The 26,385-nt window shown below is 36.5% G+C and overlaps 1 protein-coding gene across 11 annotated transcripts in view; it reads right to left on the bottom strand.

The window, feature by feature from the left end:
- The window catches only part of NBEA (neurobeachin), a 739,922-nt gene that overhangs the window by 364,501 nt on the left and 349,036 nt on the right, over positions 1–26,385 (bottom strand). For all 11 annotated transcript variants that reach the window (XM_031655705.1, XM_031655707.1, XM_031655708.1 and 8 more), the window contains one exon: positions 9,737–9,801. In XM_031655705.1, coding sequence (XP_031511565.1) covers positions 9,737–9,801 — 65 coding nt within the window. The remainder of the gene's footprint in view (positions 1–9,736; positions 9,802–26,385) is intronic.

Here is a 26,385-nt window from a genome sequence, read left to right as displayed (position 1 = left end):
AAACAGACTTTAAGCCAACACAGATCAAAAGAGACAAAGAAGGGCATTACATAATGGTAAAGGGATCAATGCAACAAGAACAGCTAAGTACGAAAAATATATATGCACCCAATACAGGAACAACCAGATTCATAAAGCAAGTTCTTAGAGACCTACCAAGAGACTTAGACTCCCATGCAATAATAGTGAGAGACTTTAACATCTCACTGTCAATATTAGCCATATCAATGAGAGAAAATCAACAAGTATGTTCAGGACTTAAATTCGGCCCTGGACCAGGCGGACCTAATAAGCATCTACAGAACTCTCCACTCCAAATGAATATACATTCTTCTCAGCACCACACTGTACTTATCCTAAAATTGACTACATAATTGGAAGTAAAACACTCCTCAACCAATGCAAAAGAATGGACATCATAACAGTCAGTCTCTCAGACCACAGTGCAATCAAATTAGAACTCAGGATTAAGAAACTCACTCAAAACCTCACGGCTACATGGAAACTGAAAAACCTGCTCCTGAATGACTACTGGATAAATAACGAAATGAAGGCAGAAATAAATAAGTTCTTTGAAATCAATGAGAACAAAGACACAACGTACGAGAATCTCTGGGACACAGGTAAAGCAGTGTTTAGAGGGAAATTTATAGCACTAAATGCCCACAAAGGAAAGCAGGAAAGATCTAAAATTGATACCCTAACATCACAATTGAAAGAACTAAAGAAGCAAAAGCAAACAAATTCAAAAGCTAGCAGAAGACAAGAAATAACTAAGATCAGAGCAGAACTGTAGGAGATAGAGACACAAAAAACCCTTCGAAAAAAATCAATGAATCCAGGAGCTGATTTTTGATAACAAAATAGACCACTAGCCAGACTAATAAAGAAGAAAAGAGAGAAGACTCAAATAGACACAGTAAAAAATGATAAAGGGGATATCACACTGATCCCACAGAAATACAAACTACCATCAGATAATACTGTAAACACCTCTACTCAAATAAACTAGAAAATCTAGAAGAAATGGATAAATTCCTGGACACATACACACTCCTAAGGCTAAACGAGGAAGAAGTTGAATCCCTGAATAGACCATTAACAAGTTCTGAAATTGAAGCTGTAATTAATAACCTACCAACAACAACCAAAAAAAGCCCAGGACCAGACAGATTCACAAACGAATTCTACCAATGTACAAAGTGGAGCTTGTATGATTCCTTCTGAAACTATTCCAAACAATAGAAAAAGAGGGACTCCTTCCTAACTCATTTTATAAGGCCAGCATCATCCTGATACCAAAACCTGGCAGAGACACAACAAAATAAGAAAATTTCAGGCCAATATCCCTGATGAATATCAATGCGAAAATCCTCAATAACATACTGGCAAACAGAATCCAGCAGCACATCAAAAAGCTTATCCACCATGATCAAGTGGGCTTCATCCCTGGGATGCAAGGCTGGTTCAACACATGCAAATCAATAAACATAATCCATCACATAAACAGAACCAATGACAAAAACCATATGATTATCTTAATAGATGCAGAAAAGGCCTTTGATAAAATTCAACACCCCATCAAGCAAAAAACTCTCAAAAAACTAGGTATTAATGGAACGTATCTCAAAATAATAAGAGTTATTTATGACAAACCCACAGCCAATATCATACTGAATGGGCAAAAACTGGAAGCATTCTCTTTGAAAATTGGCACAAGACAAGGATGTCCTCTATCACCACTCCTCTTCAACATAGTATTGGAAGATCTGGCCAGGGCAATCAGGCAGGAGAAAGAAAGAAAGGGTATTCACATAGGAAGAAAGTCAAATTGTTTCTATTTGCAGATGACATGATTGCGTATTTATAAAACTCCATTGTCTCGGCCCCAAATCTCCTTAAGCTGATAAGCAACTTCAGCAAAGTCTCAGGATACAAAATCAATGTGCAAAAACCACAAGCATTCCTATACACCAGTAATAGACAAACAGAGTCAAATCATGAGTGAACTCCCATTCATAATTGCTAGGAAGACAATAAAATACATAGGAATACAACTTACAAGGGATGTGAAGGACCTCTTCAAGGAAAACTACAAACCACTGCTCAAGGAAATAAGAGAGGACACAAACAAATGGGAAGACACTCCATGCTTATGGATAGGAAGAATCAATATTGTGAAAATGGCCATACTGCCCAAAGTAATTTATAGATTCAGTGCTATCTCCAACAAGCTACCATTAACTTTCTTCACACAAATTAGACAAAACTACTTTCAATTTAATATGGAACCAAAAAAGAGCCTGTATAGCCAAGACAATCCTAAGCAAAAAGAACAATGCTGGAGGCATCATGCTACCTGACTTCAAACTATACTACAAGCCTATGGTAACCAAAATAGCATGTTACTGGTACGAAACAGATATACAGACCAATGGAACAGAACAGAGGCCTCAGAAATAATGCCACACATCTACAACCATCTGATCTCTGACAAACCTGTCAAAAACAAGCAACGGGAAAGGATTCTCTATTTAATAAATGGTGCTGGGAAAACTAGCCAGAGGCAGAAAACTAAAATTGGACCCTTTCCTTACACCTTATAAAAAAATTAACTCAAGATGGATTCAAGACTTAAATGTAAAACCATAAAAACCCTAGAAGAAAACTTAGGCAATGCCTTTCAGGACATAGGCATAAGCAAAGACTTCATGACTAAAACACCAAAAGCAATGGCACCAAAAGCCAAAATAGACAAATGGGATCTAAGGAGACTAAAGAGCTTCTGCACAGCAAAAGAAACTATCATCAGAGTGAACAGGCAACCTACAGAATGGGAGAAAATTTCTGCAATATATCCATCTGACAAAGAGCTAATATACAGAATCTACAAGGAACTTAAACAAATTTACAAGAAAAAAAAATAAACAACCCTATCAAAACGTGGGCAAAGGATATGAACAGACACTTCTCAAAAGATGTCATTTATGTGGCCAACAAGTATATGAAAAAAAGCTCATCATCACTAGTCATTAGAGAAATGCAAATCAAAACTACAATGAGATCAGATCCCAGAGAGGATGTGGAGAAACAGGAATGTTTTTACACCGCTGGTGGGAGTGTAAATTAGTTCAACCACTGTGGAAGACAGTGTGGCAATTCCTCAAGGATCTAGAACCAGAAATACCATTTGACCCAGCAATCCCACTACTGGGTATATACCCAAAGGATTATACATCATTCTACTATAAACATATATGCACACATATGTTTATTGCAGCACTGTTCACAATAGCAAAGACTTGGAACTAACCCAAATGCCCATCAATGATAGACTGTATAAAGAAAATGTGGCACATATACACCTTGGAATACTATGCAGCCATATAGGATGAGTTCATGTCCTTTGCAGAGACATGGATGAAGCTGGAAACCATCATTCTCAGCAAACTAACACAGGAACAGAAAACCAAACACTGTATGTTCTCACTCATAAGTTGGAGCTGAACAATGAGAACACATGGACACAGGGAGGGGAACATCACACACTGGGGCCTGTTGAGGTGTGGGGGACTACGGAAGGATAGCATTACGAGAAATACCTAATGTAGATGACAGGGTGATGGGTGCAGCAAACCACCATGGCACGTGTATACATATGTAACAAACCTGCACGTTCTGCATATGTACCCTAGAACTTAAAGCATAATATTAAAAAATAATAATAATAATTTAAAAAGAATGTTAAAGAAAACCTGGCATAGGTCAGATTTTATAAGAAAACACATAGAAAAGAAACTTCTGTTTTCCAGGAGCTTCCAGAGATTACTGGCTCCAAATTAAACCAGAATGTCTACTTTAAGGAAACAGTTTCTTATTCTACAGCTTTGGAAGTTTTTTTGTTTTGTTTTGTTTTTAAATACAGGTTTTGCCAAATCAAAGACATAAGAGAAATAAAAAGCAAACCAATGCTTGTTGGTTAAAATATTAACTAGCATTTGTTAAATTAAAGAATACATTCAAATTGGTGCCATACAATCACTAAAAAATTATACTTGGATGCAATATGCTTCTCCTCTTAAAAACCTAAGAAATGCATGGTGTATATTTTCCCCTATTCTAAAGAACAAAACAAAAAATCAGAATCTTGAGAGCTCTAGCTTAAATTCAGTGCTAAACATAAATATGATCTGTTCTTTCTGATGAATATTCAAAAATTAAATTCTATATTATTTTAAAAGAGTGACAAAGGTTTATTTCAGGCAAATGATTATTTAAAAAGATAACTCAAATTCTGTATTTTAAATAAGTACTTCCTATTTGCCTTATTCTTCAATGCATATTTTAATAATTCAAATTCCAATCATTATTGCCAAGCTATTACAGGCAATTTTACATCCCATTAACCTTGCTTTGTTTTAATTATAAAGATCCTTTGTTAGATTCCTTTAAATGATCCAGTTTATAATTTCAGCCTGTCCTAGGGAGTACTTTAATTCAGATGCACATTCATCAACTGTTTTTGTCCTGTTAATTGCAGACAACTGCACAATTGCTTTCTCTAGCTATGATTGATGAATTGTATTCACGAGTGTAGCTGTTAAGTAGGATAAATATTTATAATAATTTCTACTTAAAGATTTTTATCTTCATTCCCATAAGGGCAAATTAAAGGCTGATATTCTAACAACCCAAATAACGTGAGTTTTTAAATGTTTCATATTAAACCATATGAAAAAGTTGCAAAAATGTTATATGTCCAGGCAAATGGGATAAAAGCATGTATAAAATATCTAATTTGTACTTTGCACATAATGGGCATCAACATACAGTAGGAAGATAAACAGAGTAATGGGCTTTTTACTGGAACTGCATCCCAGCTACCTAAATATGACTTTTTGAGCCAGAAGTCCGAGTTCATATTTGTGAAAGAGAAAAGTCTAAATTGAAAGAAATGATCCAAACTAAAGGTGGGAGTAAGCAAAATTCTAAATACATATTATACGCAATAACAAAAGTAAAAACTTCCATTTTAAAATATCATATATATTATGTTGAACTTTCTGGGAAACTGAGCAAGAAGGGTGCTACAGTATTCTACAAATGAGAAACAATGTCGGAGGAAGATTATTACTTGCCTGCAGTCTAACAGCTTATCAATGGGAGAACTGATATTTGAACTCAGTAGAATTAACATATGGATACTATGTATTATACTATGCATTGTGGAATAACCATAAAAAGATCTACCACAAATAAACACTATAGATAGGTATATATAAATCAGGGAAAAATTGAGGTACTGGGAGAACAGAGAAAGGTACACAATTCAGATTAGGGGTAGGAAGGCGTTGGTCCTCGGTGAAAAGATTATTTTCGCTAAAGTAAGAGAAGTCAATGTATTAAAGCAAATGCCTATCTTCTCTTAACTGTGAACGGCTGAAGAAAACATTACACTATCAAAGACAGCAACCTCAATTGGCTCCTCCAAATTGCCTGGCAAGCCTCTGAGGTTTCTTTAGTTTTTTCTCTTCTCTATTCTTTTACAATTGCTATTTTCAGTATTCTTCACTTTTCTAAAAATCGTATAATTTCCTTTATTCTCAGCAAATGACCCTAACTGCCACTTCATAGAGAGAAGGCATCATGTGAGATCTCCTCTGAATTCTTCCACCAATTTAATTGTCTTCATCCTTTCTCAGTGCTCTTCCACTAAAGGCCAATCCTTCTATCTCAGTGCACCCCTCTCAGAGAGTTTATGCTGTCAATATTGCCTTCTTTCCCTCCCACCTTATTGCCTTTTTCCATCAACACTGAAAAATACTCAGGTTCTTCTTTCTAAAAAGTAACCCCTCTCTCCAAATTTAAACCTTATCTACCTACATCAACCACTCTATCTTTCCCCTTCTTGGCCAAACTTCTTTAGAGAAGTACTTGCTGCCTGTATTTCATTTTGGGCTAGCTCTTCAACTCAAAGCAACCTGGCTTCTGTCCCTCTACTCTCAGTAAATCACCACTTTTTCAAAAAATACCTCTCTCAGTTACCTGCCCCCATAGCACCCTCTAATTGCCCTCTACATATTCATTAAACTTGCAATTACTTAATCAAAGGCTGTTGCCCCCACTAGACTGTAAGCTCTAATAGGGTAGGACTTGGATCTATACCCAGCTTCTTCAGCACACAGGTGCTCACCAGTATTAAGTCTGGATGAGATCACCATGACCTCCTTTTGGCTGAACCCAGTGGTCCCTTTAACACTAACTTAAAAATCCTCTTTTTGATCATGCATTCTTCCTTAAATACTCTACTCACCATTCTTTTCTTTATGCTTTCAATAAATATTAATTTAATGTGGCAAATAAACAAATATTTCGTTAGCATGCTAACTACATACTAGGCACTATTCCAGAATATAGAGATATGGCAACAAATAAGATGATGAATAAGACACAAGATCTTAAGGAAACACATTTTAGCAGAAGAAATAGATGTAAACAAGCAAACACAGCAGATCATTTGAGATGATGTTATTATGTGTTAAAACAGGATTATGTCATGGGAGTGTAACAACTATGTAAGATAGTCAGGGGAGCCTCTGTGACAGGGTAGCATTTAAGCTGATTCCTCAAATATGAGAAACAACCAATCATGTCAAGATGTGGGAGAAGGCGATTCCCAGCAGAAACAGGAGTAGAAGCGGGGCCCCTGGTTCTCCACTCCCTCTATTCACTCTCCCTGGGCATCACACCTGTATCCTTTCTACAGTTTACCATGAGTAACCGGGAGACTCATAAGCCTAAATCTCCATGCCAGCTCTCTCTTTGGAGAGCCCAGTACTCAAATGCCCATGCCTATTCAACATCTCCACCTGCATATTTCACCAGTACCACAAGTTCAGTGTAACCCAAAAGTGAAAAATTCTCAACTCAAACCTCACTTTCTGTACTCTCCTAGCTAAGTGAACTATACTTATACTGTAAACTGTCAGTTACTAAAGCTGACATCAAAATATCCTTGATTCCTTCTTTCCCCTCTTCCATCCAATATATTAGCAATCATAGTGACTTAACTTCCAAAAGATACTTCAAATTTGTTCACTTCTTCCATCCTCACAGCCACTATTAGTCCATGGCACCGTCTTCTTCAACAAGATTACTGAACCTTAGGTTGGTATTGCTTCAAGTCTTGAGCCCGTGAAACTCTCCACATTGCAGGCTACGCCTAAACATTTTCAATTATTCTCCAGTATCCTTTGCATGGCTTCATGGCATGATCTTTGCTAATGACATGTGCCTTCATGTGGCTGGCATACAACATGCATTTAAATAGCTGCTCGTTGACTGAAAATAGCTTTCCAGCTACATGTCTCACTATTCTCTTGCCCCTAGTCCTCTGCACTATACAATTCCCTCCGCCAAGAATCGTAATTCTACTTTTTTTCTACTTGGCTATCTCCTGATGATCTCTCAAATGGCGTTCCCTTTGGGTAAGTACTCTTTCGAAAACCTTGACAATCCCAGCACTCAGTGGAATGCATCCCTCCAGACTAGGTAAAGTATTCTGCGGTACGATTGCATCATTACCTACACCACTTTTATCACAGTATCCTTGTATTATTGTATGTGTTCATCTAACGTTTGCCTTTCCCCAAGAAACTGGAACCATTTATATCTTATTCCTAACTCTATTCCTAACTCTTATAATAGTATTTGACATGTAATGAGGGCTGAACAGACATTTGCTGCACTCATGCATACATGATTTGTTCTTACATATTTACAACTATTCATGTTTGAATCCTTATTCCAAAATCATTTTTATTTGGAAGAATGAGTCCTATGAAGAATAGGAACAGAAATTTACGAGAGCACAGAGAACATAATGGACAGAATTTCAGAGATTATTACATGTTTAATTTTTTTTTCGTGGGGGAAGGGAAATGAAGTCTCGCTCTCGTCGCCCAGGCTGGAGTGCAATGGCATGATCTCGGCTCACTGCAACCTCCACCTCCCGGGCTCAAGCGATTCTCCTGCCTCAGCCTCCTGAGTAGTTGGGATTACAGGCACCTGCCACCACGCCTGGCTAATTTTTGTATTTTTAGTAGAGATGGGGTTTCACCATGTTGGCCAGACTGGTCTTGAACTCCTGACCTCAGGTGATCCACCTAACCTGGCCTCCCAAAGTGTTGGGATTACAGATGTGCGCCACTGTGCCCAGCCTAGATTGAAATTTTTTTTAAAAATTGTGACTATTTTATTTCCAACCTTTCCTAATATAAATCCCAAATTCTACCACTGACCGATAAAAGCATTATCAGAAGCTTAAAATCTCTGATATTAGCAAATTTTCCACCCTCTTCCTTTTCTAAGCCTATTACTACAGTCTTTATTTAAGTGCTTAGAGGTTCAATTCTGGTAACTCTTAGGAGAGTTACTGATAATAATAATAATTATATATATATTTTTACTTTGCAGTTGAAATAAAATAATTGTGGATATGTCATTGAGAGCTATTACTAAAACTGAAAAAACAATGAATAGTTTTTTTTTCTGTTTTTTCATCACCTGAAAACGGATAATAATTATTAGCAACTCTTATCACAATAAAACTCTGTAAGACATAGCAAGTGCTGTTATGTAAAATACTATTTGTGTTATAAAAGAAAACTGATATTTTCCTGCATCTTTGATGTTGCAGTGAATGCAAAGCTTATTTTAAATTTTAGATCAGTACTACTGGCTAACATGATTAGGTCACAAAATATCAAAACGAGAAATATAAAATAAGATAAATTGTTATAAAAACAGAAGATATTTCTCAAAATATAATACAGTGATGGAAAAAATGAATAATACTAAGTGATATTTAATTTTTAAAACTTGGGTATCTATAACATATAGAAACTAATTTTCAAGGACTATTCTTTCACAACTCCCTTTCTTGAAAAAGATAAATTTTATATACAGTAAGCATTATTTCCTCATTAATCTAAAGCTGGTTTCAAATATGAAATAAATAGGTCATGCCAAATAATCATCATATTCCAAAGAATGCAGCGTATCATACAAGAAATTCAAGTTGTAAAGTTTGCAGGTCTTGAGTTGATAGAAGCTATACATGTCACATGGTGACAGCTAAATCTATTTTAATGTGTCCACTGCCAATAAAGCACTGCAAAAATAATAATTAACAACTATTTACCACAAAATGGTAAATATAATAATGCATTCAAAAGTAATTTTACTTATTGTTTTAATAATAGAATATATACATTTCTACCCGAGAGAGATATATTTGCTATATTTAATGTCCCTCACATTTTCAGTTGGATATTGAATGAGTGACATATTCAGATAAAACTGTTTCACATGCACTGAGGAGAGGCTGAAGGGGTAAACACTGAGCACTGCTCTGAAAACAGATGGAGTGGCAGATGGGATTGCAGATTGGGTTCACTTGATCTGTGTAAAACAACTTTACTACTCAGTAAAATGTACTTCAAATCTCACCAAACCTTATAAAGTTTGTCCCTTTATTTCATGCATGGCTTTTTCTTCAAAAATAAATGTTTAGCATTTTAAACTTTGTTAAAGTTTAATTAAGTACCTGTGTGATAAATTAGTTAACTAAAAGATATTTTCTTCCACATTTTTGGAACAGATGGTAGGAAAGAGCAATTGCCCAGTGGAATAAAATGTACACTGACTAGTTGTTCAAAATTGTAAAATTAATTACCTTCCTTCATTGATGAGCTCAATAAATGCAAGTCCTGCATTCTTCTGAATAGAGTTTTGCCATTCCTAAAAGGAGAAACCAAAACAAATGTGAGAAAAGTGAACATTTAAATGAAAGTAACATCTGGTTTAGGGATCACGTTGATGTTGTTAATAACTTCCACATTATATTATTTCCAAATGTCTTTACAAGATTCTAACAAATGTTATTTTGTAAAAAATCAAATTTTAGTTTTATCACTTAGTTTAGAAGGTGCTTTTGGTTCATCAGAAAATGTCAGGCTGGATGCAAACTGAGATGGAAAGTGAGACGCAGGTATAGAGGGCTCTGAGCACATAGCTTCTTTCCAAAAGAGAGCAAATGACCAAAAGAGGCCTGATGTGTCTACACAAGGACTAGAAATACTTGAGATAGAAAACTTTTATCTCCTCATATAGAAATTTTACATTAAGATAATAAAATGAATACTAGAAATATAAACTATTAGAAACATAAACATATTTAAATTGACTTGGAAGTGAAATGTTCTAGTTATATGTGCATTCCGAATTATTTAATGCTAATTATTTAATAATTAGAAAAAAGTTACAAATTAACTTTTTTGAAAATTGTAAAAAAATAGAGTAAACCTATGGCTAAATATGTAATAGATAACTATGTAATCTCTCTTTGCTAATTTAGATTAGAGTATGTTTGTGAATTTGGCAGTTCTCAAGGTCAGGATCATCATTATGAACATAAGTGATTATAATGAAGTGTTTTAGATTAGAAAAGCATACGCTTATTTTATGCTCTTTAGAATAAAATTTACACACTTGTTTTGGTTTATGCCAGTGATTTCTATTTTGGGGGTTTTAAATATATACATATTTTTGGGTTTTAAATACATATATAAATATATATATTTCAGGTTAAATATATATAGAGGTTTTAAATATATATATATGTGTGTGCATATATATATATCTGGTAAAAAGCAGTGTTTTGGATTGAAAATTATATCCCTTCCAATCATTCTATAAGTAAATACTCCCCAAAGTTCCCTAATGCATTTTAATAGAAAAATCTTTATTGACCAGTCATGGCCCTCTATGTATTCCCCTCCTCATGATTTTCCTAATAAGGTGTTGGTTGTACAGAGGTGACTGGCTGCCCTGGCCATGGGTTCAGCTTTACAAAAAACACAGTTTCTGTATCAACCCTTCACTCTACTCCTGATTCCTTTACCTTTAAAGAAATTAGACTCATTCTGAAAATAAATATGGTCCCCAAAAGTATTTGTGTGCGTGTAAATATTCTCTGCTCTAAGTAAATGTGTGCTGAATTATAGAAGAACAAATCCTCAATCTCCCAAGGAGAGAAAATCAACAACTAGTGAAAAGAGATGTGGTAACTTGGGGATAGTACAAAGCCACTGGGTTCTAGCTATCATAACCTTTAACTAAAATTTATCCAAATGACAAGATTGCTATTCCATTGTACAGAACTTACTGAAACTTTCAAACCAATTCTGTATAAAACAATTGCAGGAAATTTCTTTTCCCAAATTTTTACAAAATTTAAAGCCTCTTTAATATTCTCATTCTATATTCTGTATTTATTGGAAATGAGGATCCTACAAAATATGTACACTTCTCAGAAATACTTCATATTCATTGGGATATTAACTTAAAGAGAAAACTGATTTTTACATAAGTAGACCCATGTCACTATGAAGACTAGATTATTACAACTTCTTACACATGATTTTCTGTGATAGTGTTTGTACACTAAGACTCTTTAGTCACCATAAACTTATAATATGAATAAGATTTTTCAGTAAGATATTTCACAGAGTACATATTTAGGTATTACATCTGCATCCCAAATTATGCCTTGTCAAAAAAATCACAGAGTAAATTATCTTTGAATCAATCTAAATTATATGGAATCTGCATACAGCCCATGAGATGTACTAATTTACCTTTGGTGGAGGAACAGCAGAAGGAAGTCTGAGCTACATTAAGGAAATTAGAGTTTAAAGTTTGAGAAAGCCAATGAAAGACTTCATTCAATAAATCAGTGTTTTAGAAGAGTAATTCGTCAGTTTTGAGCAAGAGGAAATTGTAGGAGATTGTTGTTACATGCCTTTCCACAAGAGAAATATTAGGCGTCTAAATGAGTATTTCAAATAGGGAATAAAAAATAAGAGATGTTACAAAGAAAAGATGCCAAGACTAGATGATAATCTGAATTTAAGAGCTGATATAGAGAATTTGAGATAAAATAATTATTAAGTTTTCAATGTAGATGACTAGGATAATGGTAATATTATTATGAAAATACTGAAGAATACATTTGGGGAAATCACAAACACTGTTGTCTGAATTTGTTGGATTTACAGTGGCAATGGTATATCAAAAAAGAACGTGAATGGGGGCGCCCAAGATGGCCAAACAGGAACAGCTCCAGCCTCCAGCTCCGAGCGTGAGCGACACAGAAGATGGGTGATTTCTGCATTTTCAACCGAGGTACAGGGTTCATCTCACTGGGGCATGTCGGACAGTCAGTGCTGGTCAGTGGGTGTAGCCCAACCAGCGAGAGCTAAAGCAAGGTGAGGCATCGCCTCACCTGGGAAGTGCAAGGGGGAAGGGAATTCCTTTTCCTAATCAAGGGAAACTGAGGCACACAACACCTGGAAAATCAGGTAACTTCCACCCTAATACTGTGCTTTACCAAGGGTCTTAGCTAACGGCACACCAGGAGATTATATCCCACACCTGGCCCAGAGGGTCCCACGCCCACGGAGCCTCCCTCATTGCTAGCACAGCAGTCTGAGATCTAACTGCAAGGTGGCAGCGAGGCTGGGGGAGGGGTGCCCGCCATTGCTGAGGCTTAAGTAGGTAAACAAAGACCCTGGGAAGCTCAAACTAGGTGGAGCCCACTGCAGCTCAAGGAGGCCTGCCTGTCTCTGTAGACTCCACCTCTAGGGACAGGGCATAGCTAAACAAAAAGCAACAGAAACCTCTACAGATGTAAATGTTACTGTCTGAGAGCTGTGAAGAGAGCAGTGATTCTCCCAGCACAGAGGTTGAAATCTGAGAACGGACAGACTGCCTGCTCAAGTGGGTCCCTGATCCCTGAGTAGTCTAACTGGGATACATCCTCCATTAGGTGCAGACTGATACCTCACACCTCACACGGCTGGGTACACCTCTGAGACAAAGTTTCCAGAGCAAGAATCAGACATCTACACTTGCTGTTCAGCAATATTCTATCTTCTGCAGCCTGCGCTGCTGATACCCAGGCAAACAGCGTCTGGAGTGGACTTCAAGCTAACTCCAACAGACCTGCAGTTGAGGGTCCTGACTGTTAGAAGGAAAACTAACTAACAGAAAGGACACCCACACCAAAACCCCATCAGTACATCACCATCATCAAAGATCAAAGGCGGATAAAACCACAAAGATGGGGAAAAAGCAGTGCAGAAAAGCTGGAAATTCAAAAAATTAGAGCTCATCTCCCCCCTCCAAAGGAACGCAGCTCATCGCCAGCAACGGAACAAAGCTGGTTGGAGAATGACTTTGACGAGTTGAGAGAAGGCGGCTTCAGTTGATCAAACTTCTCAGAGCTAAAGGAGGAACTACGTACCCAGCAAAAAGAAATTAAAAACCTTGAATAAAGAATGGAAGAAGGGATAACTAGATAATCAATGCAGAGAAGTCCATAAACGAACTGATAGAGATGAAAACCATGACACGAGAACTATGTGACAAATGCACAAGCTTCAGTAACTGACTCGATCAACTGGAAGAAAGATTATCAGTGATTAAAGATCAAATGAATGAAATGAAGTGAGAAGTTTGGAGAAAAAAGAGTAAAAAGAAATGAACAAAGCCTCCAAGAAATATGGGATCATGTGAAAAGACCAAATCTACATCTGATTGGTGTGTCTGAAAGTGACAGGGAGAATGAAACCAAGTTGGAAAACACTCTGCAGGATATTATCCAGGAGAACTTCCCCAACCTAGCAAGGCAGGCCAATATTCAAATTCAAGAAATACAGAGAATGCCACAAAGATACTCCTCAAGAAGAGCAACTCCAAGACACATAATTGTCAGATTCACCAAAGTTGAAATGAAGGAAAAAATGTTAAGGGCAGCTAGAGAGAAAGGTTGGGTTACCCACAAAGGGAAGCCCATCAGATTAAGAGCAGATCTCTCGGCAGAAACTTTACAAGCCAGAAGAGAGTGGGGGCCAATATTCAACATTCTTAAAGAATTTTCAAACCAGAATTTCATATCCAGCCAAACTAAGTTTCATAAGTGAAGGAGAAATAAAATCCTTTATAGACAAGCAAATGCTCAGAGATTTTGTCACCACCAGGCCTACCCTACAAGACATCCTGAAGGAAGCACTAAACATGGAAAGGAATACCCGGTACCAGCCATTGGAACAACATGCCAAAATGTAAAGACCATCGATGCTAGGAAGAAACTGCATCAATTAACTAGCAAAATAACCAGCTAATATCATAATGACAGGATCAAGTTCACACATAACATATTAACCTTAAATATAAATGGACTAAATGGTCCAATTAAAAGACACAGACTGGCAAATTGGATAAAGAGTCAAGACCCATCAGTTTACTGTATTCAGGAGACCCATCTCACATGCAGAGACATACATAGACTCAAAATAAAGGGATGGAGGAAGATCTACCAAGCAAATGGAAAACAAAAAAAGGCAGGGGTTGCAATCCTAGTCTCTGATAAAACAGACTTTAAACCAACAAAGATCAAAAGAGACAAAGAAGGCCATTACATAACGGTAAAGGGATCAATTCAACAAGAAGAGCTAACTATCCTAAATATATATGCAACCAATACAGGAGCACACAGATTCATAAAGTAAGTCCTTAAAGACTTACAAAGAGACTTAGATTCCCATACAATAATAATGGGAGACTATAACACCCACTGTCAAGATTACACAAATCACTGAGACAGAAAGTTAACAAGTATATCCAGGAATTGAACTCAACTCTGCACCAAGCGACCTAATAGACATCTACAGAACTCTGCACCCCAAATCAACAGAATACACACTCTTCTCAGCACCACATCGCATTTATTCCAAAACATATTTGGAAGTAAAGCACTCCTCAGCAAATGTAAAGAACAGAAATCATAACAAACTGCCTCTCAGAACACAGTGCAATCAAACTAGAATTCAGGACTAAGAAACTCAATCAAAACCACTCAACTACATGGAAAGTGAACAACCTGCTCCTGAATGACTACTGGGTACATAACAAAATGAAGGCAGAAATAAAGATGTTCTTTGAAACCAATGAGAAGAGAGATGCAAAACACCATAATCTCTGGGACACATTTAAAGCAGTGTGTAGAGGGAAATTTATAGCACTAAATGCCCACAAGAGAAAGCAGGAAAGATCTAAAATTGACACTCTAACATCACAGTTAAAACAACTAGAGAAGCAAGAGCAAACACATTCAAAAGCTGGCAGAAGGTAAGAAATAACTAAGATCAGAGCAGAACTGAAGGAGATAGAGACACAAAAAACCCTTCAAAAAATCAATGAATCCAGGAGCTGATTTTTTGAAAAGATCAACAAAATTGATAAACCGCTGGCAAGACTAATAAAGAAGAAAAGAGAGAAGAACCAAATAGACGCGATAAAAAATGATAAAGTGGTATCACCACCGACCCCACAGAAATACAAACTACCATCAGAGAAGACTATAAACACCTCTACGCAAATAAACTAGAAAACCTAGAAGAAATGCATAAATTCCTGGACACATACATTGTCCCAAGACTAAACCAGGAAGAAGTTGAATCCCTGAATAGACGAATAGCAGGCTCTGAAACTGATGCAATAATTAATAGCCTATCAACCAAAAAAAGTCCAGGACCAGATGGATTCACAGCCGAATTCTACCAGAGGTACAAGGAGGAGCTCGTACCTTTCCTTCTGAAACTATTCCAATCAATAGAAAAAGAGGGAATCCTCCCTAACTCATTTCATGAGGCCAACATCATCCTGATACCAAAGCCTGGCAGAGACACAACAAAAAAAGAGAATTTTAGACCAATATCCCTGATGAACATCGATGCAAAAATCCTCAATAAAATACTGGCAAACCAAAGCCAGCAGCACATCAAAAAGCTTATCCACCATGATCAAGTGGGCTTCATCTCTGGGATGCAAGGCTGGTTCAACATACACAATTCAATAAATGTAATCCAGCATATAAACGGAACCAAAGACAAAAACTACATGATTACCTTAACAGATGCAGAAAAGGCCTTTGACAAAATTCAATAGCCCTTCATGCTAAAAAATCTCAATAAATTCGGTATTGATGGAATGTATCTCAAAATAATAAGAGCTAATTATGACAAACCCACAGCCAATATCATACTGAATGGGCAAAAACTGGAAGCATTCCCTTTGACAACAGGCACAAGACAGGGATGCCCTCTCTCATCACTCCTATTCAACATAGTGTTGGAAGTTCTGGCCAGGGCAATCAGGCAAGAGAAAGAAATCAAGGGTATTCAATTAGGAAAAGAAGAAGTCAAATTGTCCCTGTTTGCAGATGACATAATTGTATATTTAGAAAATCCCATCATCTCAGCCCAAAATCTCCTTAAGCTGATAAGCAACTTCAGCAAAGTCTCAGGATACAAAATCAATGTGCAAAAATCACAAGCATTCTTATACACCAACAACAGACAGAGAGTCAAATCATGAATGAACTCCCATTCACAATTGCTTCAAAGAGAATAAAACACCTAAGAATCTAACTTACGAGGGATGTCAAGGACCTCTTCAAGGAGAACTACAAAACACTGTTCAGTGAAATAAAAGAGGACACAAACAAATGGAAGAACATACCATGCTCATGGATAGGAAGAATCAATATTGTGAAAATGGCCACACTGCCCAAGGTAATTTATAGATTCAATGCCATCCCAATTAAGCTACCAATGACTTTTTTCACAGAATTGGAAAAAATACTTTAAAGTTCATATGGAACCAAAAAAGACCCTGCATTGCCAAGACAATCCTAAGTCAAAAGAACAAAGCTGGAGGCATCACACTACCTGACTTCAAACTACATTACAAGGCTACAGTAACCAAAACAGCATGGTACTGGTACCAAAACAGAGATATAGACCAATGCAACAGAACAGAGCCCTCAGAAATAATACCACACATCTACAGCCATCTGATCTTTGACAAACCTGACAAAAACAAGAAATGGGGAAAGGATTCCCTATTTAATAAATGGTGCTGGGAAAACTGGCTAGCCATAAGTAGAAAGCTGAAACTGGATCCTTTCCTTACTCCTTATACGAAAATTATTTCAAGATGGATTAGAGACTTAAATGTTAGACCTAAAACCATAAAAACAAGAAAACCTAGGTAATATCATTCAGGACATAGGCATGGGCAAGGACTTCATGTCTAAAACAGCAAAAGCAACAGCAACAAAAGCCAAAAATGACAAATGGGATCTAATTAAAGTAAAGAGCTTCTGCACAGCAAAAGAAATTACCATCAGAGTGAACAGGCGACCTACAGAATGGGAGAAAATTTTTGCAATCTACTCATCTGACAAAGGGCTAATATCCAGAACCTACAAAGAACTCAAACAAATTTACAAGAAAAAAACAAACAACCCCATCAAAAAGTGGGCAAAGGATATGAACAGATACTTCTCAAAAGAAGACATTTATACAGCCATCAGACACATGAAAAAATGCTCATCATCACTCGCCATCAGAGAAATGCAAATCAAAACCACAATGAGATACCATCTCACACCAGTTAGAATGGCGATCATTAAAAAGTCAGGAAACAACAGGTGCTGGAGAGGATGTGGAGAAATAGGAACGCTTTTACACTGTTGGTGGGACTGTAAACTAGTTCAACCATTATGGAAAACAGTGTGGCAATTCCTCAAGGATCTAGAAGGAGAAATCCCATTTTACCCAGCCATCCTATTCCTGGGTATATACCCAAAGGATTATAAATCATGCTGCTATAAAGACACACACACACACGTACGTTTATTGCAGCACTATTCACAATAGGAAAGACTTGGAACCGATGCAAATGTCCATCAGTGACACACTGGATTAAGTAAATGTGGCACATATACACCATGGAATACTATGCAGCCATAAGAAAGGATGAGTTCATGTCCTTTGTAGGGACATGGATGAAGCTGGAAACCATCATTCTCAGCAAACTATCACAAGAACAGAAAACCAAATACCGCATGCTCTCACTCATAGGTGGGAACTGAACAATGAGATCACTTGGACGCAGGAAGGGGATCATCCCACATTGGGGCCTATTGTGGGGAGGTGGGAAGGAGACGGAAAGCATTAGGAGATACACCTAATGTACATGACGAGTTAATGGGTGCAGCACACCAACATGGCACATGTATACATATGTAACAAACCTGCACGTTGTGCACATGTACCCTAGAACTTAAAGTATATTAAAAAAACAGAATGTGAAATTTGGAATTATTTACATGGAAATACTGAGTAAGGCAAAAGTCTCCTAAGAAGTATAAACAAAAAGAGGATCAAATATCTAGGCTGAGAAAGTATTCCTAGGCTGGAAAGGATTCACATTTTTAGGACTGCAAAAACAGGCAATTGAAAGGGACAGAAAAAGATCTATTAAAATTTAAGAACAGAAGCAGAATATTATAGCATTATTTGAAAGAAAACACTCCACATATATACACTGCCTCAGGAAAACAGAAAGATGCAGGACCCTTTAATCACAAATATTACTTTCAAAGTCACTACTTATGATCCTGTTGGCAACCTTATATTAAAGACACAGGCCAATATCAGAAAGGGATAATGGAGGTGGGGGTTGGGGGGAATGAGAGACAATGAAGCGACACCAAAAAAATGTAGTAATAAAACTGGGATATACGAAGATATTGTATACATTAAAAAAGAGATGAAAGTATCTCCCAGAAAATAGAACAAAGAGATAATGAGGTACAACCAAAAAGACACAGAGAGAAAACAAAGGAGACAAAGAAATTAGAGGATCTTCCTTTGAAAGGTCACTATCTAGTAAGTAGGAATTTTAGAAAGAGTGAATGAGAAACGTTGTATCAAGAAATTATCAAAGGAATTTCAAATATTTTCTAGGATTTAATTACATGACAATATAATTACATAATTTATAATGAATAATATAATACATAATATACCCTAGCAAGTAAATCATCATTAAATTCTAGAACACCAGGGTTAAGAAAGAGACTCGCAGGAAAAAATAAAGGTTTATATAAAGAATCAGGAATCTGAATGAAACTTTTCAACAGCAAAACTAGACGATGGAAGAAAGTAAATCTTCTGTTTATCCTGCTTCCTATTTGTCCTGCTCACCTGTCCTGACGTAGATAGACATCAAATACTTTCATTTGATATATGAATTTAATGTAACTTCAAGTTGAAATACCAATTTTTCAATATGGGAGTTTAACATCAGCCAGTTTCAAAATTATGAACAGAATACTCAGAACAAACTATGCAGCCAAACTATCAGTAACATATGAAGAGAGGATAATCACATTTTCACACATGTATAAAAATTTATCACTGACTCTTGTTCAAGAACCCACTGATGGTGTGCTCTGCCAAAATGAGAAAATATATCAAACAGGAGAAACAAGTTTATGTTGTGCTAGTCCCCGAACCTCAGGGGCTTAAAACACAAAAGTTTATGTCTTGCTCAAATTCTGTCTACTGTCTGTGTTCTGCTCTACATCCTTATTGGCGTCATCCTGGGAGTCATACTGACTATGTTGTCATTGTCTGGAACACTGTTGGCAGCCAATATGGAGGGAAAGAGAATGGGTCTAAGCATGCCCTGGCTCTTGTAGCTTCCAGCCAGAAGTAACACATGTCCCTTTGCCTACATTCACTGGCCAGAGAAAGTCCTATGATAAAGCCCAAGCTCACTGCAGCAGGGGAATGCAAACCCACCAAAAGCACTCAATAGGACAGAAAGAACTTGTGACAAACCCTACATATATTCTCAGAAAATACATTTAAAAAGAGATAGACTCATATCTAAGAAACGGTAGACTGAAACAAAACAGAGGCAATGGAAATTCTCCAAATAATTGTTAATGGAAGTACCAAAACAGGATTAAGCAGAGGCTAAGAGAATACTTAATGTGCACTAGAGTTAGAGCAGGTTTTTAGTCCTACTGGAAAGTTTGGGGAAAGTTACTAATAGGCATCCAGAAAACTTAGCCAACAAATAAACAGCAAAGAGGCAATTCACTCTAAAAGAAAATAGTTATCTTGGGAAGGAAATGGTGGATAGTTCAGCTACAGATGATACTTATAAGAAATACTGACACACTGTAAAACTGTGATATGGCTATAGTGGGGACATGCTGACACAAAAGTAGAAACTTTCCCCCATATTTTTTAGTAGGTGGTAGTGGCTGTGTTGTAAGAGTGACATACTATATACAACAAATTTTAAAAATATTTAAAATAGAAAAACCAAGAATATTAGTATAACAGAGTTATTTCAAAAATATAGTTTACTAATAAAGTAGACAGATAAAAGAGTTGAAAGTGGTTGATTCAGTCCAGTGGATTTCAGTGGTGGAGTAGGGGTCTGTTATTTGTGGGTTATGTACCTTAAACTACATACAGTAAAATTAAAACCTTTTTTAAAAACAATTTTTTAGAACAGTATTAGTTTTACAGAACCATAGAGAGTTTCTGTGATGAATCAGGAGAGACTTGTACTGCAAGCAGGGTAACAGACTGTCAAAAAGGAAACAGTAACTTTATGAGACTACAGAGAGTGAGTCTGAACACAGAAGACTTACGAAAACATTCTGAATAAAAATGTATCACTTCAATTACATGTTTTCCCTTCAAGAACTGCTTTTTTCATGCAAAAATTAGCTGGGCATGGTGTTACACACCTGTAATACCAGCCACTCAGGTCTCTGAGGCAGGAGAATTGCTTGAATCAGAAGGCGAAGGTTGCAGTGACCTGAGATTGTGCCAATGTATTCCAGCCTGGGTGACAGACCAAGACTCCGTCACACACACACACACACACACACACACACACACAGAATTGCTTTTGTCAAGGCAATGTAATTCCTTAATTTGTTCAATGACAATATAACACTGTTGACCTGTATTTATGTTCAACTCCTCAGAAGGCCTGAGTTGCTCTTTTTTAAAGTTTTCTACCAAAGGCAGAGTCAATATTAGAGAAGGAGAGCCGGTGGCAGAAGTCTTCTTGTTGAAGAGAACATTAAACATTTTCTGACAGTAGGACTGTGTCACTTTCTCATTTTGACGGTGGGACTGTGTCACGTTCTCATTTTATTTTGCAAGTTTTCCATATTTTAAAAATATAATCATTAGAAAACTATCGCTATTCCATTTGCTTGCATGACATTACAGTGTCATTTTCACAGTTCAGAAAAGTCAGGTATGATGAGGACATAAGAGAGGCCCTAAATATTGTGGAGGGAAGTCTGATTGTACTGGGCTGGTAAGTGAGAAAGAGAAAGTGGTAACTAGAGCAAACAATCACAAAAAGCTTTGTGATTAAAGCCAAGAAACAATGGACAGGATGCTAAGAGAAAGACACACATTTGAAAGCTTTTGGAAAGTTTTTACGATGAAGAGACTTAATTGTAATTGTGGACCAGAATGAAAGGGTGAAGGAGAGACAGAAAGATTACAAGAGATGGAAGGTGATGGAAATTCTGATGAATGCATACAAGAATGGGGTGTCTTGAAAAGGGGTAAGAACAGTTAATTCTTCAGAAAAAGAATAAAAAGTGTGCAGTTTTCCTTTACTTGTTTATGTATAAAATAGTCCAGTTATTATTCATAAAGGCACCCAGACTTTAGTAACATGGTTGTAAACTTCACTGTACTTCTTTCCCAGAAAATCATAAACTCCTTGGTCTTATTTGTCTTGGTCTTTTTAAATTTAAGAGATGTGTGGTTTTAAATTCTAATATAATTTTAACTCTGAACACCTGCTACAGTCTGAGTAACATAATAACAAATATTATTAACTAGTGATCTACTGGGTCAATAGTGATTAACATACAATCCACCTCTTGTTATTGTCAGATATATGAAACCAGGTGACTGGTAATGAGACCTCTTAAAATGATACTACTACAGATGAACAATACTAATTGAACATGGTGTTTCTTTAATTCTATAGAAAAAGAATCTAACTGGGTTCTCATTTTCCATGAAGACATGAAAAAATATTGCTAATTATGAAAAGAAGAAAGGATTTTTTTAATGTAAATGAGGTATTTTTTGTTCTCCCCGTGCCCTGCAGGAAATTTAAGTCTTCTGTCTATCCCGCTATCTGTCCTGCTCACCACCTGTCCTGATGTAGGTAGACATGAAATACTTTTATTTGATAGAGGAATGTAAAGCAACTTTAACTTGAACTGCCAATTTTTCAATATGGGAGTTTACCACCAGCTGGCTGAATAGTCTTCTTCATGTGACTCTATGAGGTCAGTTTTACTCTTTATGTGTTTTATGTACATATTATATCATTAATTTTTTTTTTTTTTTTTTTTTTGGAGACGGAGTCTCGCTCTGTTGCCCAGGCTGGAGTGCAGTGGCCGGATCTCAGCTCACTGCAAGCTCCGCCTCCCGGGTTCACGTCATTCTCCTGCCTCAGCCTCCCAAGTAGCTGGGACTACAGGCGCCCGCCACCTCGCCCGGTTCATTTTTTGTATTTTTAGTAGAGACGGGGTATCATTAGATTTTAAGTACTGTATTTTTAAAGGAAGAGCCAGGCTTTATTAGTCTGTGATGACACTAGGACCAGAAGAAATAGATGGTACAACTGTCACAACGACTATACTACAACATTAAGGAAACAAGAGTTTAATTCTAGACGTTTAACCAACATTGAATGGCAAACACAGAAAAAATCCTTACGTATAAAAATGTTTAAATGTTATATTTCCTGGTGCCTTTTTTCCCCTAGGTTCTATTATTATTTTGTTTTCCCAACATGAATGTTTTCTTTTCTGTCACACATGCTCCATTAACATGATATGGCTGGGGCACAAGAGCAGTTATGCAGGTCTTGCCCTGAGCAACAGCCAAAGTGGTTCCACCTAATATTAAGAGAGTATAATTCAGTTTTTGAAGGTTTTTAAAATTCTTCAACTATTTGCAACAATTTGCATAATTTCAAATTATCAAGTAAATGTCTATTAACTACATGAAAAACTATGAACTGCTATTAACAATGTGTAAGGTCACAAAAATGTTATCAATTGTCTTTTCTGAAGAAAGAGAGTTTAAAGTTTTTGTTTATTCAAGTTGCGGTATGAGAAACATAAGACGCAGGCAGTGACTATGCCCAGGGTATATACTACCTGTTTAGCCCCCCTGGAGTCTGAGAGGAAAACAAAAAATTAAAAAATAACCTCAAGTAATTTAATTCAAAATGTTGAGGAATGTAAGAATAATAAAGTAAAAATGAGATTTTGAAAGTCTAAGAGCATAGGACATTTGTGATTCCGGTGGTTGACATGCATTACAATCTGGGCCACCTTTCCAACTCCTCCCTACTGCAGCCCACGAGGTGCTGCTTCAAGTAGAAGAGTTGGAGAGTTAACGACTTTAGCCATACAGACAGCACTAAAACTAGAAATTTTAAACATAAGTTTTTATCAGTTATTTTCTGGGATTTAGCATAAAACATATTGTGGGCTCTCATGAGATACCATCTCATGCCGGTTAGAATGTTGATCATTAAAAAGTATGGAAACAACAGATGCTGGCAAGGATGCAGAGCAATAGGAATGCTTTTACACTGTTGGTGGGAGTGTAAATTAGTTCAACCATTGTGGCAGACAGTGTGGCGATTCCTCAAGGATCTAGAACCAGAAATACCATTTGACCCAGCAATCCCATTACTGGGTATATACCCAAAGGTTGATAAATCATTCTACTATAAAAACACATGCACATGTATGTTTATTGCAGCACTATTTACAATAGCAAAGACTTGGAACCAACCCACATGGCCATCAATGATAGACTGGTAAAGAAAATGTGGCACATATACATCATCGAATACTATGCAGCCATAAAAAAGAATGAGTTCATGTCCTTTGCACTGACATGAATGAAGCTGGAAACTATTATCCTTAGCAAACTAACACAGAAAAAGAAAAGGAAACACTGCATGTTCTCACTGGTAAATGGGAAGTGAACAATGAGAATACATGGACACAGGTAGGGGAACATCACACACTGGGGCCTGTTGGGGGGTTGGGGAAAGAGGAGGGGGAGCATTAGGACAAATACCTAATGCACGTGGGGCTTAAAACCTCGATGACAGGTTGACAGGCGCAGCAAACCACGATGGCACACGTATATCTATGTAGCAAACTGCATGTTCTGCAGATGTATCCCAGAACTTAAAGTTAAAAAAAAAAAAAAAAAAAAAAAAGCCCATATTGTGGACTCTCATTGTTGTGGTCAATGAAGAAAGCAGAAGTTTATTTTTTTCATCTACTAAATGAGAGAGAGAAAAGGGACAATAAAATATTCTGCAGAAGATACAGTATATTTTCCTCCTCAGAAAATGTTAGGATTGCATGTGGTTTTTAAAGCATGTTTAATAATTTGTGAATGACAGTTGTAAAAGGGGCAATGATAATTTTTTTTTTTTTTTTTTTACCATATTTAGTTGAGAAGTCCAATCCCTTTACACCTAGGTAGACAACAGTACACAGTATTGGGTGGCAAACAAAAATGCTTAAGTGTAAAGAAAAAAAATGGAATGAGAAGAAAAATGTATCCTACAGGAAAAGTGTAACAAAGGGCATCTTCCCCATCGGTTATCCCAAGCTACAGATGAATTTTTAGGCCTGACTCCTATGGAAAAGTGCAATACTATGACAAGAATTTATGCTTCTTATTGCCCATTTTGATGCGAGTCAGGTCTAAAAATTTCTATTTCTATTGCCCTCTTCCATAGGAGTAAGGTCTAAGAATTTATGCCGGCAATATAACAAATCTTAAAGCATGTAAATGAAATAGTTTTAAAACTCTGAAAATAGTAAATGGGATAAATCCTATATCATCTTCTCATCACTTAATGTTATTTTTATTAATCATGAAACATTGCCTCTGAAATGGAGTTATGTATATTTGCAGTACTTTATTTACGTGTGTGTGAAGTAAATGAGATACACACGGTTTTGAATTTTTTGTCACAAATTTGGATAGGCAATGATTATATTCTTTTACACTGATGCACATTTCTTTTATAATTTCAAAAATTTTTTTTTGCTTCTTTTTTTTTGAGACAGAGTCTCGCTTTGTCACCAAGGCTGGAGTGCAGTGGCTCGATCTCAGATCACTGCAACCTCCGTATCCCAGATTCAAGTAATTCTCCTGTCTCACTCTCCCGAGTGGCTGGGACCACAGGTGTGCACCACTATGCCTGGCTAATTTCAAAACATACTTCTTAAGTGCACATTACTACGTAACTGATTACAAGAGCTTCAAAAAATAATTAGATCAAATATTGAAAGGAGAGATAAACAAAACTTTGTGACAAGAAAAGTACATAGCATATAAAAGAAACGTTACTTGTTTGTTACGGATGCTGAGATACAAGCTACCTTGAAAGTTAAAAAATGGGATAGAGGTGGACATGGAAGACAATTTTAATCCCTGCCCTAGCACTCTAACAATTCTCTCTGACAAATACAAAGACTTACAGATACATGAGAACACATGCAAAGGGATAAGAACAATTTACTGTCATTTCATCAACAACAAACTCTTGGCAATGACAGGAAAAAGGTATATTTTAAAGTCTTATCTTACAAATTATTCCAGAATTTTTTGCCATTTGAGAAAACACACCTACATAGACATATACTCACTTTTCTGCTGAAAACCTAAATAAACAACCTTTTATTTTCATGGGGAAACATATTTAACTTTAGGTTTGAATGCCTGCAGAGAGCTGCCAAATCTTTAGATAGTTTTGTCACAATTTTTTAACTCTTCAACATGCATGCATAAAATTTCCTGAAGATGAAGGACTATTTCAGGGAACTGGATCTCATGTTAAGGACCCTTTGAAACTAAACACTTTGAAGACAAATAAGTTCCAGAAGGATGATGATAAAATCCCTATGTTCTCTTCACAATCACTTTATGGTAGTTAGATGGACTAGTCGAAGAAATCTCAGATCCAAAACATAATGCTCCCCATCAGTTTCTCCTCATCGATGTCAACTCAATGTACATTTTTCATTCCCTCTTCTTTGTATACAATTAAATCAACCAATTTAATGTTCTTAGAGATTCAATCCATCATAAAAGTTTTGAAAATATAAAAACATTGCAAGGGAAAAACGGAAGAGTAAATTGAGATCTTAAGTCTTCAAGAATTTCAGAATTGATTTTATATTTCTGATATATTTAATATTTATCATTATCTGTCACTAAAATACATAGGTGTGTTTCTTAAAATTTTCAAAGTGAATGTTCATCATAACTGGCATGTTTAGAAATTCTGTGCAATAAGCTG

Source organism: Papio anubis, chromosome 15 (genome assembly GCF_008728515.1).
Source record: "Papio anubis isolate 15944 chromosome 15, Panubis1.0, whole genome shotgun sequence".
Lineage (NCBI taxonomy): Eukaryota > Metazoa > Chordata > Mammalia > Primates > Cercopithecidae > Papio > Papio anubis.
Note: the sequence above shows the minus strand (reverse complement) of the source record. Positions and strands in the feature narration are given on the sequence as shown.